The sequence below is a fragment of the Myotis brandtii genome, unplaced genomic scaffold (genome assembly GCF_000412655.1).
Source record: "Myotis brandtii unplaced genomic scaffold, ASM41265v1 scaffold374, whole genome shotgun sequence".
In the NCBI taxonomy this organism is placed as follows: Eukaryota; Metazoa; Chordata; class Mammalia; order Chiroptera; family Vespertilionidae; genus Myotis; species Myotis brandtii.
Genome location: NW_005364372.1, coordinates 3,239,861 through 3,252,057, shown reverse-complemented (window position 1 = coordinate 3,252,057; position 12,197 = coordinate 3,239,861). Strand labels below are relative to the sequence as shown.

The 12,197-nt window shown below is 38.6% G+C and overlaps 1 protein-coding gene across 1 annotated transcript; it reads right to left on the bottom strand.

Moving 5' to 3' along the window:
* Nucleotides 1-79: 79 nt before the first annotated feature.
* Nucleotides 80-7,767, bottom strand: TWISTNB (TWIST neighbor). Its single transcript, XM_014544613.1, has 4 exons — nt 7,664-7,767; nt 6,373-6,577; nt 2,319-2,527; nt 80-1,060 (listed from the first exon to the last, which is right to left on the bottom strand). Exons 1-4 carry the CDS (start codon nt 7,765-7,767, stop codon nt 355-357), a joined length of 1,224 nt encoding a protein of 407 aa, XP_014400099.1. The 3' UTR covers nt 80-354.
* Between the last annotated feature and the right edge of the window lie 4,430 nt (nt 7,768-12,197).

The window sequence follows — 12,197 nt, the reverse complement described above, 5'->3', positions numbered from 1 at the left end:
GGGAGTTAATGGGGGGGGGGAAGGGAGACATCTGTAATACTTTCAATAATATTTTTTTTAAAAAGCAATAAACCAAAAATCCAAGCTCAAATAGACTCTTTAATGATATAACACTGCATTATAAAGTCCTTTTGCTGGTATTGAATTTGTAGAAATAATTTTATTTAGAATGTAAAAACTGGAAAAATGCCAAAGTTAAGACAGAGATCTTACCTTTCACTCTGTATACAATAAAATGGCTGTTTAATAGTTTCCTGTTTTGAGAATTATTTCATATTATAAAAACATTTCATCTACTGTGTATAAATCGATCGATCTTTTAAAACAATCGTATTTACAATGTACTAAAGAAAATCATCTTTTCCTTTTCTTTTTAGGAGAGTGTTCCAAAAGTAGGGTCAAGTCAGACTCCTCACTGTGCTTTCTTTTCTTTTTCTTCTTTTTATGGTCACTTTGGTAACCACTGGAGTCACTGCCCAGAAAAACAGGGTCCTGGTTCTGATCTTCCTGGTGCTTCTTCTTCTTTGGCTCTTCCTCCCAGAGGCCACTGTTCACATTATCCATCTGCAGGTCTGTCTCTTCCCTCAAGGCGACATCTGGGACATCTGCTAGCTCGGTGATACCGCCCTCTACTTCATCTGGCTCTGGGTCTTTCTTCTTTTTCTTCTTCTTCTTCTTTGGTTCTTCCTCCCAGAGGCCATTCACATTCATGGTGTTATCCATCTGCAGGTCTGTCTCTTCCTTCATGGCGACATCTGGGACAGTCGCTAGCTCAGTGGTACCACCCTCTACTTCATCTGGCTCTGGGTCTTTCTTCTTTTTCTTCTTCTTCTTCTTCTTCGGCTCTTCCTCCCAGAGCCCATTCCCATTATTATCTATCTGTAGGTCTGTCTCTTCCCTCCCGGTGACATCTGAGAGATCTGCTAGCTCCGTGGCACCACCCTCTACTTCATCTGGCTCTTTCTTTTTCTTCTTCTTCTTCTTTGGAGGTTTTTCAACAGCTTCTTCAGTCCCAGTTTCTGTAACTTCTTCGGAAACTGCAGGGCACTCGGTTTCTGAACTAGAAATGAACAGTTTAAGAGTTTGAAGAGCAACAAGCAAAAACAGAAGAACAAAAAGATCAAGAGTATCCCAACCTGCTATGATTTTCCTAAGCGACAGCGTAGGCTGCATCCTACAGTATAAATTTCAAACGGTCTTTCCTATCATCCTTCAGCCCTTTGAAATGTTAAAATTACTGTTTCCCAAGAACTTCTCCCAGACTGCTTTCACACATGTGAATGACATGAAAAGGTTGTCAAAACATGGCTCCTAAATTCTGGTTTTGTTCACAAAAAGTTGGTCCCTAAATACTAAACATCACAATACCCAGGTTTATTAGCCAAATTAACATAAAATAGAGAGAAAACATACTTCTGTTACCTATCAAAATAATGGAGTTTCCTGTCTACTTTCTCAATCCTTGCTTCAAATAATTTCATTGTTCTTCCTAACCTCTGCTGAAGCACATTTCACAGTTGTGAATTATTTTATATCACTAAGATAAAAACAAGGCTCAATGAAGCCACCTTCTTTCTAGAACTATAGAGAGCACTAGCCACATATCTCACTGAAATTACTTAAATTTAAATAGTTATAACTTTAAAATTTAGCACCTCAGTCACACTAGTCATATTTCCAGTGCTCAATCGTGAGGCTACTGAATTGCACAAATACAGCACAGCTCTATCATAATCACGGAAGTTCTGTTGGACAGCTGCTCTAGAACTTGAATCCACACTCTGGTTACTTATCAAAGCAGAATCTAGAAAATTGTTAAGTTAACATTAGCAGTATTCCAAAAGTTTCCCCGCTCCCAAAGTGCGCTCCTATAGAGCCAAGCTCAAGATTCAAGATTACAGTAATTCTTATAAGAATTTCAATACAGAAAAATATAGAAATTAAATGGTCTACCTGGCATAATGACAATCAAATTATTTTTGTTTCAATCATGTACAAATGAAAGCAGGCTAATAGTTATACAATATGATTAAATTGTTAGTTTCAAGCTCAGGTATCAACTATTTTAAAAAATTAACAACTAGAAACTATACAGTAAAATTGAGTTATTAAAATACAGACCATTTAGTTAGATGTAGAGCTTTAGAATATTTAATGCATTGTCTTAGCACTTAAGATAATGATTTACAATGACTTTCTGGTTTGAAAGCATAAATATTATAATAAACATTTTTTTAAGAGGGCGTATGGTCTCTAAATTCAGAATTAAATAGAAACATTTAAGTATCAAAATGACAATAATGTGAGTAGGAACTGACCTGGTGATATTTAGTTTTCCCCGAATGCAGAATACTCCAGCAGCATCTGAGTCTAAACGAAATACTTCAAATTCTAGTTCATCGCCCACATTTATCTCCAGGGTCTGCCACTGCTCAGTTGGCATCTGCTCAGGTTTAGGGATGGAGGCATTGAAACACCCATGTACTAAACAGCCAATGTGGCTGGAAGACACTTTATTAACTATACCCTGAGAAGAAAAAAGAAAAAATAACATCAAGAAGGGACCCAAAGAGTTAACAGATAAATCAAACTTTATAAGCTTCAAACTGATCTTCAAAGTGAAAACATCAAAATAGTATAATTAGGTATGGAAAATATTTATCTCAAAATTTACATGTTATATTAAAGCATTGCTTTAGAACACTATAGAAAGCTCAAACTTGATTAAACAAGTAACTGAATATCAACTGCCTAACTGGATAAAGAATTACCCTCCCCTTTGCCCCCTGACAAACCCACCTTAGCTCCCATCTAAGATTCCAAGGGGAGTGGAGCACTCTACAACCACACTGAACCAAGCAGAAATTACTCTTTGATATGACCTACATGTAAAAAGACCTCAAGGCAGGAAGCATATGCTTTTTATCACTAGGATCCACTGTATTTCTATAAACAGTCTGAACTTCAAAGCTTAAAGAGCATTCTTTAATGACTAAATTGCGCATGATGTACTAGTAAGCAGTCCTATTAGAAGACAGCTTACCCTTTATATGTAAATCTTGAACAGTTGTTTGGACTAAATTACAAAAACACTAGAAGCTTAAAAACTAAGATAAAAGGATGTTACTATAGAATTTTAAGCTTGAAATAAAGATTTCCAAAAAACGTAGTTTTCTATTCTTCCTCTAGGAATCAATATAGGTAAGGTATATGAATAAAAACTCAAAATAGTTTAAAAATTCATATTTTTTAATTATAGATTTTAAAATAATATTAACATGTATAATGTCAGCAACTCCTTATACATATGATAGAGTAAAACTTCCTTTTCAGTCATTATCAGGAGGCAGGTGTCCACAATGGTACCTTCTGCAAGGTCTGGGAAAATATGGTACATCTGTAAAATGGAGTAATATTCAGAAATAAAATGAAATGAGCCAACAAGCCATGAGAAAATATGGAGAAATCTTAACTGCATAAATGGTAGGTGAAAGAAGACAATCTGAAAAGGCTACATAGTGTATGATTCCAACTATATGACATCCTGACAAAGGAGAAACTATGGAGATAGTAAAAAGATCAGTAGTCCAGGGTTCCAAAGGGAGGGAGTATGGATGATTAGGTGAAGCACAGAGGATTTTTAGGGCAGTGACCAATTATTCTATAGGACACTCTAAGGGTGAATGCATGTCATTATACATTTGTCAAAACCCATAGAATACACAACACAAAGAATGAACTCTAATGTAAGGTGCATTATTGGCTCAACAACTATAACAAATGTACCACACTAACACACAATGTCAATAACAGAAATAGTGTGTTTGTTCCCTTTTTTCTGTACCTTTAAAGCTGCTGTAAAAAATCAAGTCTATCAATTCAAAAATATCCAATAGGGAAAGGAAAATCTTTTCAATATGTGGGTCTGGAATAACTGAATAGCTAATGGGCAAGGAAATGGATCTCAAAGGCCTACCTTACACTATACACCAAAAATTAAAGCTTGAATATAGACCTAAATGGAAAGGCTAAAACTACAAAAATTATAGAAGCTTCTAGGAGTAGACAAGTTTCTTAGATAGGATCCAGAAAGCAATAACCATAAAAGTATACTATGCTGAATTGGACCTCACCAAAATTAAAAGCTCCTAGAAATGCTAATTAAAACCATTATGAGAAGCTACTATAAGTAAAAGACTGACAGGACCAAATGTTGGCAAAGATGCATAGCACCTGGAAGTGCTGTACGGGAAGTTAGCCTAACAGCAGGTTTTTCATAAAGTTAAACACACATCTACCCTGCGACCTAGCAATACTGCTTCTAGTTTTTTACCTAGAAGAAATGAAAATGTACGTTCACAATAGCTTTATTCTAATAGCTCCGGACTGAAAACTACCCACATGTCCCTCAATGAAGATGGATAATCAAATTGTAATATCCATAATAATAAAAGCATAATATGCTAATTAGACCAGACGTCCTTCGGACGAAGCCAGGGCTGCAAATAAAAGCATAATATGCTAATTAGACCGGACGTCTGAGGACGAAGCCAGGGCTGCAAGGGAAGCCTGGGCCCCAGATGCCAGAGGGAAGCCGGTGCTGGCAGCTGGGGGAAGGAAGGCCTACTCTTGCACGAATTTCATGCATCAGGCCTCTAGTATTCATATAATTGAATACCATGAGTGTTAAAAAAAGAAACAACAATACACGCAACAGTATGGATGAAACTCATGGTGAGCAGAAGAGGATATTTTAGATTTTATAATGAAAAATTCCACTACTATGGAATTCTAGAACAGGCAAAACTAATTTATGGTCAATGAAATCACAACAGTGGTTGTATCTAGGATGAGAGAAAGGACTGACCAGGAAAGGGCATGAGGGTCATTTCTAAGGACACACAATGATATATGCCTTTGTCAAAATTAATTTAGTTGCACACCATGATCTATACATTTTATTGCATGTAAATTATCTCATATTATTAAAAATAAAGAAAAATTGGAAAAAATTGATTGGTCAAGAGTATTTAAGGACTGGATATTGTTGTAGAAGATAGAGTAATAGGGATAATTTTACTTTTCATTTCATATTTTCTTTACAATTAGAATGTTATTTCCAGGACATGTTTGTGTTTGTGATAATTTAGACAAAACAGATGACAGTTGAATTGGGGAATTTTTAACTACAAATCTACTGCCAACTTTAATAGTTGAAGGCTGGTTGTAGGATTCCAGTTTGGCAGTCCAAGTATACTATTTCTTCCAGTTTAATGGATATGGAAAAAAAATTTTTAAATTAGAAATGCCATATAAATCTTGTCATAGTAAAATCTAAGCTATATTTTTATTAACAGTATCAAGGCTGAGTTATTGTCATTAAACAATTCCTCAAAAAAAATTTTAGGTAAGAAAAAATTATATACAAACATATACACACACACACACACACACACACACACACACATATGAACATATACACACACAGAAAACTGCAAGTGAAGAGGATAAATGGATATATTTCAGATTTCATGCCAATTTTTGCATTTCCAGCTTCTCAAGGCATAGTACGAGTAGTCTCACCACCCCCCATCCTGGACTCATTTTTATTACCTGCCTGGCCCCACAACCATTTGAATTTGCAACTTCTGTTTTATATACTACTATATGGTTTGAATCTTTTATAAAGAAACCATATTTTTGTATAATTGGGAAATTTAAAAATAATAAAAATTGATTTTTTTTTAAAGAATGTGTTCTTTTGTGGGTTTTTGTTTGTTTTGTCAATCCTCATTCGAGGATATTTTTCCATTGATTTTTAAGGAGAGTAGAAGAGAGAGGGAAAGACAGAGAGAAACATCGATGTGAGAGAAATACACTGATTGGTTCCTCCTGCACAAGCCCCGACCAGGACGGAGCCTGCAACCAAGGTATGTGCCCTTGACCAAAATAGAGCCTGGGGCCCTCTGGTCTGCAGGCCAACACTCTATCCACTGAGCCAAACCAGCTAGGGCTGATTTTTTTTTTATATACCTTAAGTTCACTTTGGTGCTATATGGAAAGAATAAATTGGAGGGAATCCACTGAGCCAAACCAGCTAGGGCTGATTTTTTTTTATACCTTAAGTTCACTTTGGTGCTATATGAAAAGAATAAATTGGAGGGACACATACTCTACATGCATGTGAGTTTTAGGATGGTGACGTTTCAAAACGTACCTAGGTTGAAATGATGGAAATTAATTTCCTTTTATCTTTTAAAATAATTTTTAGTTACCCACAATAACAGTCCAAAAGTATATAGTTTCTTAAATTTTCAAATTACATAATTAGATAACTATATAAAGAAAGCTACAAAAAAGAGACATACGTACCATAAGCTTTTGCCCTGGTTCAGGACAGAAAATAATGAAATCGGCTTCAATATTAAGATGAATGTGTCCTTGATCATCATAAATATCTCCCAGTTCACCCACTACTTTAATGTTATCATATGCAATGGGGACACCTAGAAGGCTGTTAAAACAATAAATAAAAAAATAAATAAAAAAATAAAAGAAAAAATTGTATTTTTTTACCCTTTTTTAACTAGCATTGTCATACTGTTTAGAAATTCTGAGTCCAAAAATTTTATCTCCTAAATATAACCAACCAAACCAAAAATACCATATAGCATATTGGTTAGCCTGTAATAATTTTAGTAGTCCAATTTCACAATGTTCCCAATATATTGGCTAAGTTAAAACTGATTTAACCTAACTTTAAGATAGGTACCCAGTAATGTCCGATTATGCATGAGCAAAAAGTTGACCCTTCTTCTCTATTTGCTACTCATTTGGATTCTAGTCATGCTAGAATGACAGGAAAACCTGGCCGGTGTGGTTCAGTGTTTGAGCATCTGCCCATGAACCAAAAGGTCACTGGTTCGATTCCCAATCAGGGCACATGCTCAGGTTGCAGGCTCGATCCCCACTAGGGGGCATGCAGCAGGCAGCTGATCAGTGGTGTTTCTCTGTCATTGATGCTTCTATCTCTCTATCCCTCTCCCTCTCTCTCTTAAAAAAAATCAATACAAACATATTTTTAAAAAATAGTAATGAAAGGAAAAAATAGGACTTTGCAAGAAAAAATGTATTTTTCGTATGACTGAAGGGCACATGCTCAGGTTGCAGGCTCGATCCCCACTAGGGGGCATTCAGGAGGCAGCTGATCAGTGGTGTTTCTCTGTCATTGATGCTTCTATCTCTCTATCCCTCTCCCTTTCTCTCTCTCTCAAAAAAAAAAAAATCAATACAAACATATTTTTAAAAAATAGCAATGAAAGGAAAAAATAGGATTTGGCAAGAAAAAATGTATTTTTCTAAGTATGACTGAATCAAAGAAATTTTGGCATTATCCAGCATTACCAAATTTCTGTACTAGATGGCACATAGCAAGAGAAGTATTAAGGTTAATGCTGAAGCCCCTGAACATTAAAGCCAATGACTTTTAGAGAAAAATCCCAAACTGCAACTGTTGCTTAGTAATGCTAAGAAATACAACTATATTATTGCTGAGAATGACTGACATTTTAGTCTACACGCTTGACAGTCAGGATTAGGGGGCAGCTACTATTGCAAAAAGTCATTTCCAGGTTCTTAAGGAATTATTACTAGAGAAGCAGACCTAGTGGCTTCCACTACCACACCCACAACTTGTTCCAGAAAACTTTCCAGGCCGAAATCTATCACTCCTTTACTCCTATAGGAATCCATGCACAGCATGATCATGGTTCTTAATCTCATGTATTGAATCTATCTGTATATATGTTTGGATTCCACTAAGACCCCTTTCAGAGACGAGAACATTTTTGTTGAACTCAATATTCTAGAGTAATCTATATATATAAAAGGCTAACATGCAGCATCCCCTCGGGAGTTCGACCGGGAGTTCGATCACTCGCTACGACAAGCGCTGCACAGCACGGAATGAAGGAAAGCCCCAACCAGTGGCCAGCAGCCGGGGAAGGAAGGCCCTGGCCAGCAGCTGGAAGGCCCCAATCTGCCCTGATCGCCAGCCAGGCCTAGGGACCCTCCTACCCGTGCACGAATTTAGTGCACCGGGCCTCTAGTTTATATAGAATAAGAGAAAGAATTTCTCCTAATAGCAGGTGTTTAAGCAAAAACAGCCAGGAGCCACTGGTAAGGAACTTTAATAACTACTAAATTAGGGGGGAAAAAACTCATAGAGACTACTCTAGAAAGCACAATTTTGAGTTGTTAATTTCTGCATGTGGCTTTCCTGAGCAGGAACACCACCACTGAGACAGCATTAGGGGCACAGAAAACACAGAGTTAGAGAACAAGGTGCTGAAGGGGAGTAGCTTCCATATTAGACAGAAAAACAAAATTAAGACTTTGTTTCCCCTAATCAATTATTAGAAGGTGAGTCTCAAGTGTGGGGGGAATACTGCTGTCCCTTAGGAGGCATTTGGGGATTTGTGGTACTGACCATGGTTGTGACAATCACTGGCTAAGGCCAGAGATATGAGACATTCTACCCTGTGCAAGACAGTTCTGTACAATGAAGAAATGTCCCTAGCTCTGCATCACTTTTGAATGAGGGGATAGATTGATTTATAAATAGCTGGGCATAGAATCTAACTTTAAAAAAAAAAAACATTAATATTAAAGTCATTTTTCATGGTTTTAATATGCATTAAAATTCCAGGAATGTAGCTGGATAGATTTAAGGCTAGACTGTTTTGTGTGGAACTTTACTGAGAATTTCCCATTGTTTCAGAAAAGCATTAGACCACTGGAGACACTGTGTGTGTGAGGTGTCAACTCAAAACCCCTGCATCAATGTACTTTTGTAACTGACACACAATGATTCTAGGTGTGGGTGTGGGAGGCGTCTAACTACTTCATTCTTCCAGGTAATCATGCTTAAGCATTACCACATTGAAACGGTACGGTATTAGAGCACTGCATGTATATTTCTTTGCAATTGTGTAGGTAGGTTATATTACCTTTTAATTTTCATTTCATTTCAGCACAGCAAAGAGCGTTTTCATTTCATTAACAGTAGAATGGCAAACTATTACAAGAAGGAGGTTATGGGGTTCTGCAGAATTCAGAACTATTGACTACGGAATGCAACCACAGAGCCTAAGCCCAAAAGGATTTGTATAAATCCATCCAACCTTTGGGAAAGCCAACTCCCAGCAAGAAACTCACTAAAGTCATCAGATATATGATGACAAACCCCTTAACCATGTTATCATCTCTTTTACTTTTGTTTTCCAGATACCATCCTAAGTAGGTTACAGGTCTGGGTGGTAGCCTTAAGTTTAAATAGACGACAATTAAATCAAGTTTAAGGGCTGCTTAGATTGCACATTTAAGGCTTCTATAGAACTAGTGGGAAGGAACATTATTTACCACCTTCAACTAACTCAAGAGAGAAAGCGAGAGAAACATTGATGTGAGACACACGGATTGGTTGCCGCCAGCATGTGCTCCGACCAGGGCAGGAATCGAACCTGCAATCCAGGTAGATGCCCTTGACTGAAAATTGACTGGAAATTGAACCCGCAACCCTCTGGTTCGAGGGCTAACATTAACCACTGTGCACACCAGTCAGGGCAAGATTTTTTTCTTAATGGCCTCTCAAAGATATAACTTAGAAATTACGTGATTTACAAAACTACTTTCTCATGAAATAGCTTTAAAAAAAATCCTGTCACTGGGGAAAAGGGTGGAGTCTGTCAAATGGGGGATGCTGCTGAGATAACTTGGGACACTACTGAGAGCCATTCTCAATTCCTTCCTTTCCCTCATTTGCTAAACAAAGAGAAGCAAGTCGTCTTGCCTCTACAGCAGTGGTTCTCAACCTTGGCTGCACATTAGAATCACCTGGGAAGCTTTTTAAAATCCTGATTTCTGGGCCTCATCCTCCGGAAATTCTGTTTCTTTGTTATGGGGTGGGGCCACAACATTAGTAACAAAGAAACAGAATTTCCAGAGGATGAGGCCCAGAAATCAGGATTTTAAAAAGATTCCCAGGTGATTCTAACGTGCAGCCAAGGTTGAAAACCACTGCTCTACAGGATGGCCCCAGTCGGGAGACAAACAACTACACCTGATGCATGGTTGATTGCTATTACAACTTCCTGCCTGTGCAGTGTTTTGCCCCTCATTAGTAATGCACACTTGAATGTGTGGTGCCTGACTGCACTGAATACACTGGAGTCTTTAGCACATCCCACAAGTAAGGTGTGTGTGTGGCAGGGTGAGGAGTGGGTGAGGTAGGGTGGGTGGGGAGCTGTTCAGACCGCAACCTGCTCTATAAACTGACATGGCAACACTGTCCAATTCATTTAAAGGAACTACCATCCAATCAGTTCCTAGTCTCTCTGGTGGAATGGCTCCTATTGGAGACATGTGGGTGTTTGCCCTGCCTAGCCTGTCAAGTTGAGGCATTAATTGGTTTCAGAAAGTTGTAAAACACATCAAACAGTTGCCTATGTTTCCACATTTTCTGACCACCTTGTATATCCATCCTCTCTGAACTGGTCTTCTGTCTACTGTGTCACCTTCCTGAAACCATCATCTAATACTACCAAATCATAACCAAATTTGCAGTTTAAGCAATTTCCCATGTCAATTTTCTTTACGCCCCAAAGATCAGGGATGTGTACTACTCTCTCAAGAGTGTGCCAAGTTTCAGAGTTAAGAGGATATTGTGCTAATCCTAATTAAGCAAAAAGTAGAAAAAACACACACACAAACAAAAAACTGGCAAAGGCAGGAAAGAAGAGCAAAATGGCCATCCTCTCTGGGTCGTCTGTCTCCCAGCCTGTCTTTGACCCACTGCCCTCCTCTCCAACTGCACCCATCGTCCTTCCCGACATAAACCTCACTCCGGTCACTTAACACATACAATTCTCTGGTCAAAGCATCCCATTTCCCATCTACCATCCATTTGTTTATGCCATTTGTTCTGCCTGTAACGCTACCATCTCATCCTCCTCCTGGTAAGTTGTTCTCAAAGGTCCTACGAAGGAATTTGCCACTCACTATAAATTAATAGACTTCTGCCAAATTTTAACACTTCGCTGCATTTGGCTTGCCTGTATACCTCTAATAGAGCTTAAAGTTCCTTAAAACACAGATCTTGTTTTTTCTGTGTTGTTTTTTTTCTCTGTTTTTACACCCCAACTCCCTACTATACAAAATAGACACAAGGTGTGCTGGTGCTTGGAGGAAGCTGTATATTCTATTTGACTCTTAACCTGTGTTAAGGTTCAGGGTGCTTTGAGAAAGTGGAGAAACGTCCGGATACTCTGATGAAGAAAAGTGACATGGGCAAGTCCTGCAATTTCCAGAGGCTCATGAAAGTCCTGAAGGGGGGCAAGCAATCGCAGGAGAATCCACTCGGCCATTTTGGGACCCTTGCCTTGGAGCCCAAGCAGATTAGAAGAGCATTAGATCCATCTCCCCACCCCTCCCAACCTCTACCCCGGCAACTCAGCGTTTTCAAGTTACTCTTCAAGGCCTTAATTCAAATGCATCAGCAGCAGCAGGTGTTTGGTGATTATATATATATATACACACTCTCAAGAGCAATAGGCGGGCCAGTTGGATGAAATAAACTGCTCTTCAAAATAAAACTAATAGCCCTAACCGGTTTTGCCCAGTGGTTAGAGCATCAGCCTGTGGACTCAAGTGTCTCGGGTATGATTCCGGCCAAGGGCATGTACCTGGGTTGCGGGCACATCCCCAGTGGGGAGTGTGCAGGAGGCAGCTGATCAATGTTTCTCTCTCATCGATGTTTCTAACTCTCTATCCCTCTCCCTTCCACTCTGTAAAAATCAATAAAATATATTTAAAAAAATAAAATAAATAAAACTAATAGTATTTCTCTCATCCCCGATCAGATCCAAGAGACGAGGAGAAGTGCCACGGCCATGACAACAGCACAGCCCTGCACCGTTTACAAATAAAAACTGTACTAAGGCTTCAACTTTCTATAGAAAGAGCGAGAATCAACTGAAGGGCCACATTCCAAACTTTCACTGTCCAATAAAACACACACACACACACACACCTGGGCCATACGGGTCTCCAGACCCCCGCTCCCTTCTTAGCCCGACACCCCGGCTTCTGGAGCGAGATTCCCCCAAACCCTCCGCCGACACAACCCCGCCACCTTCACG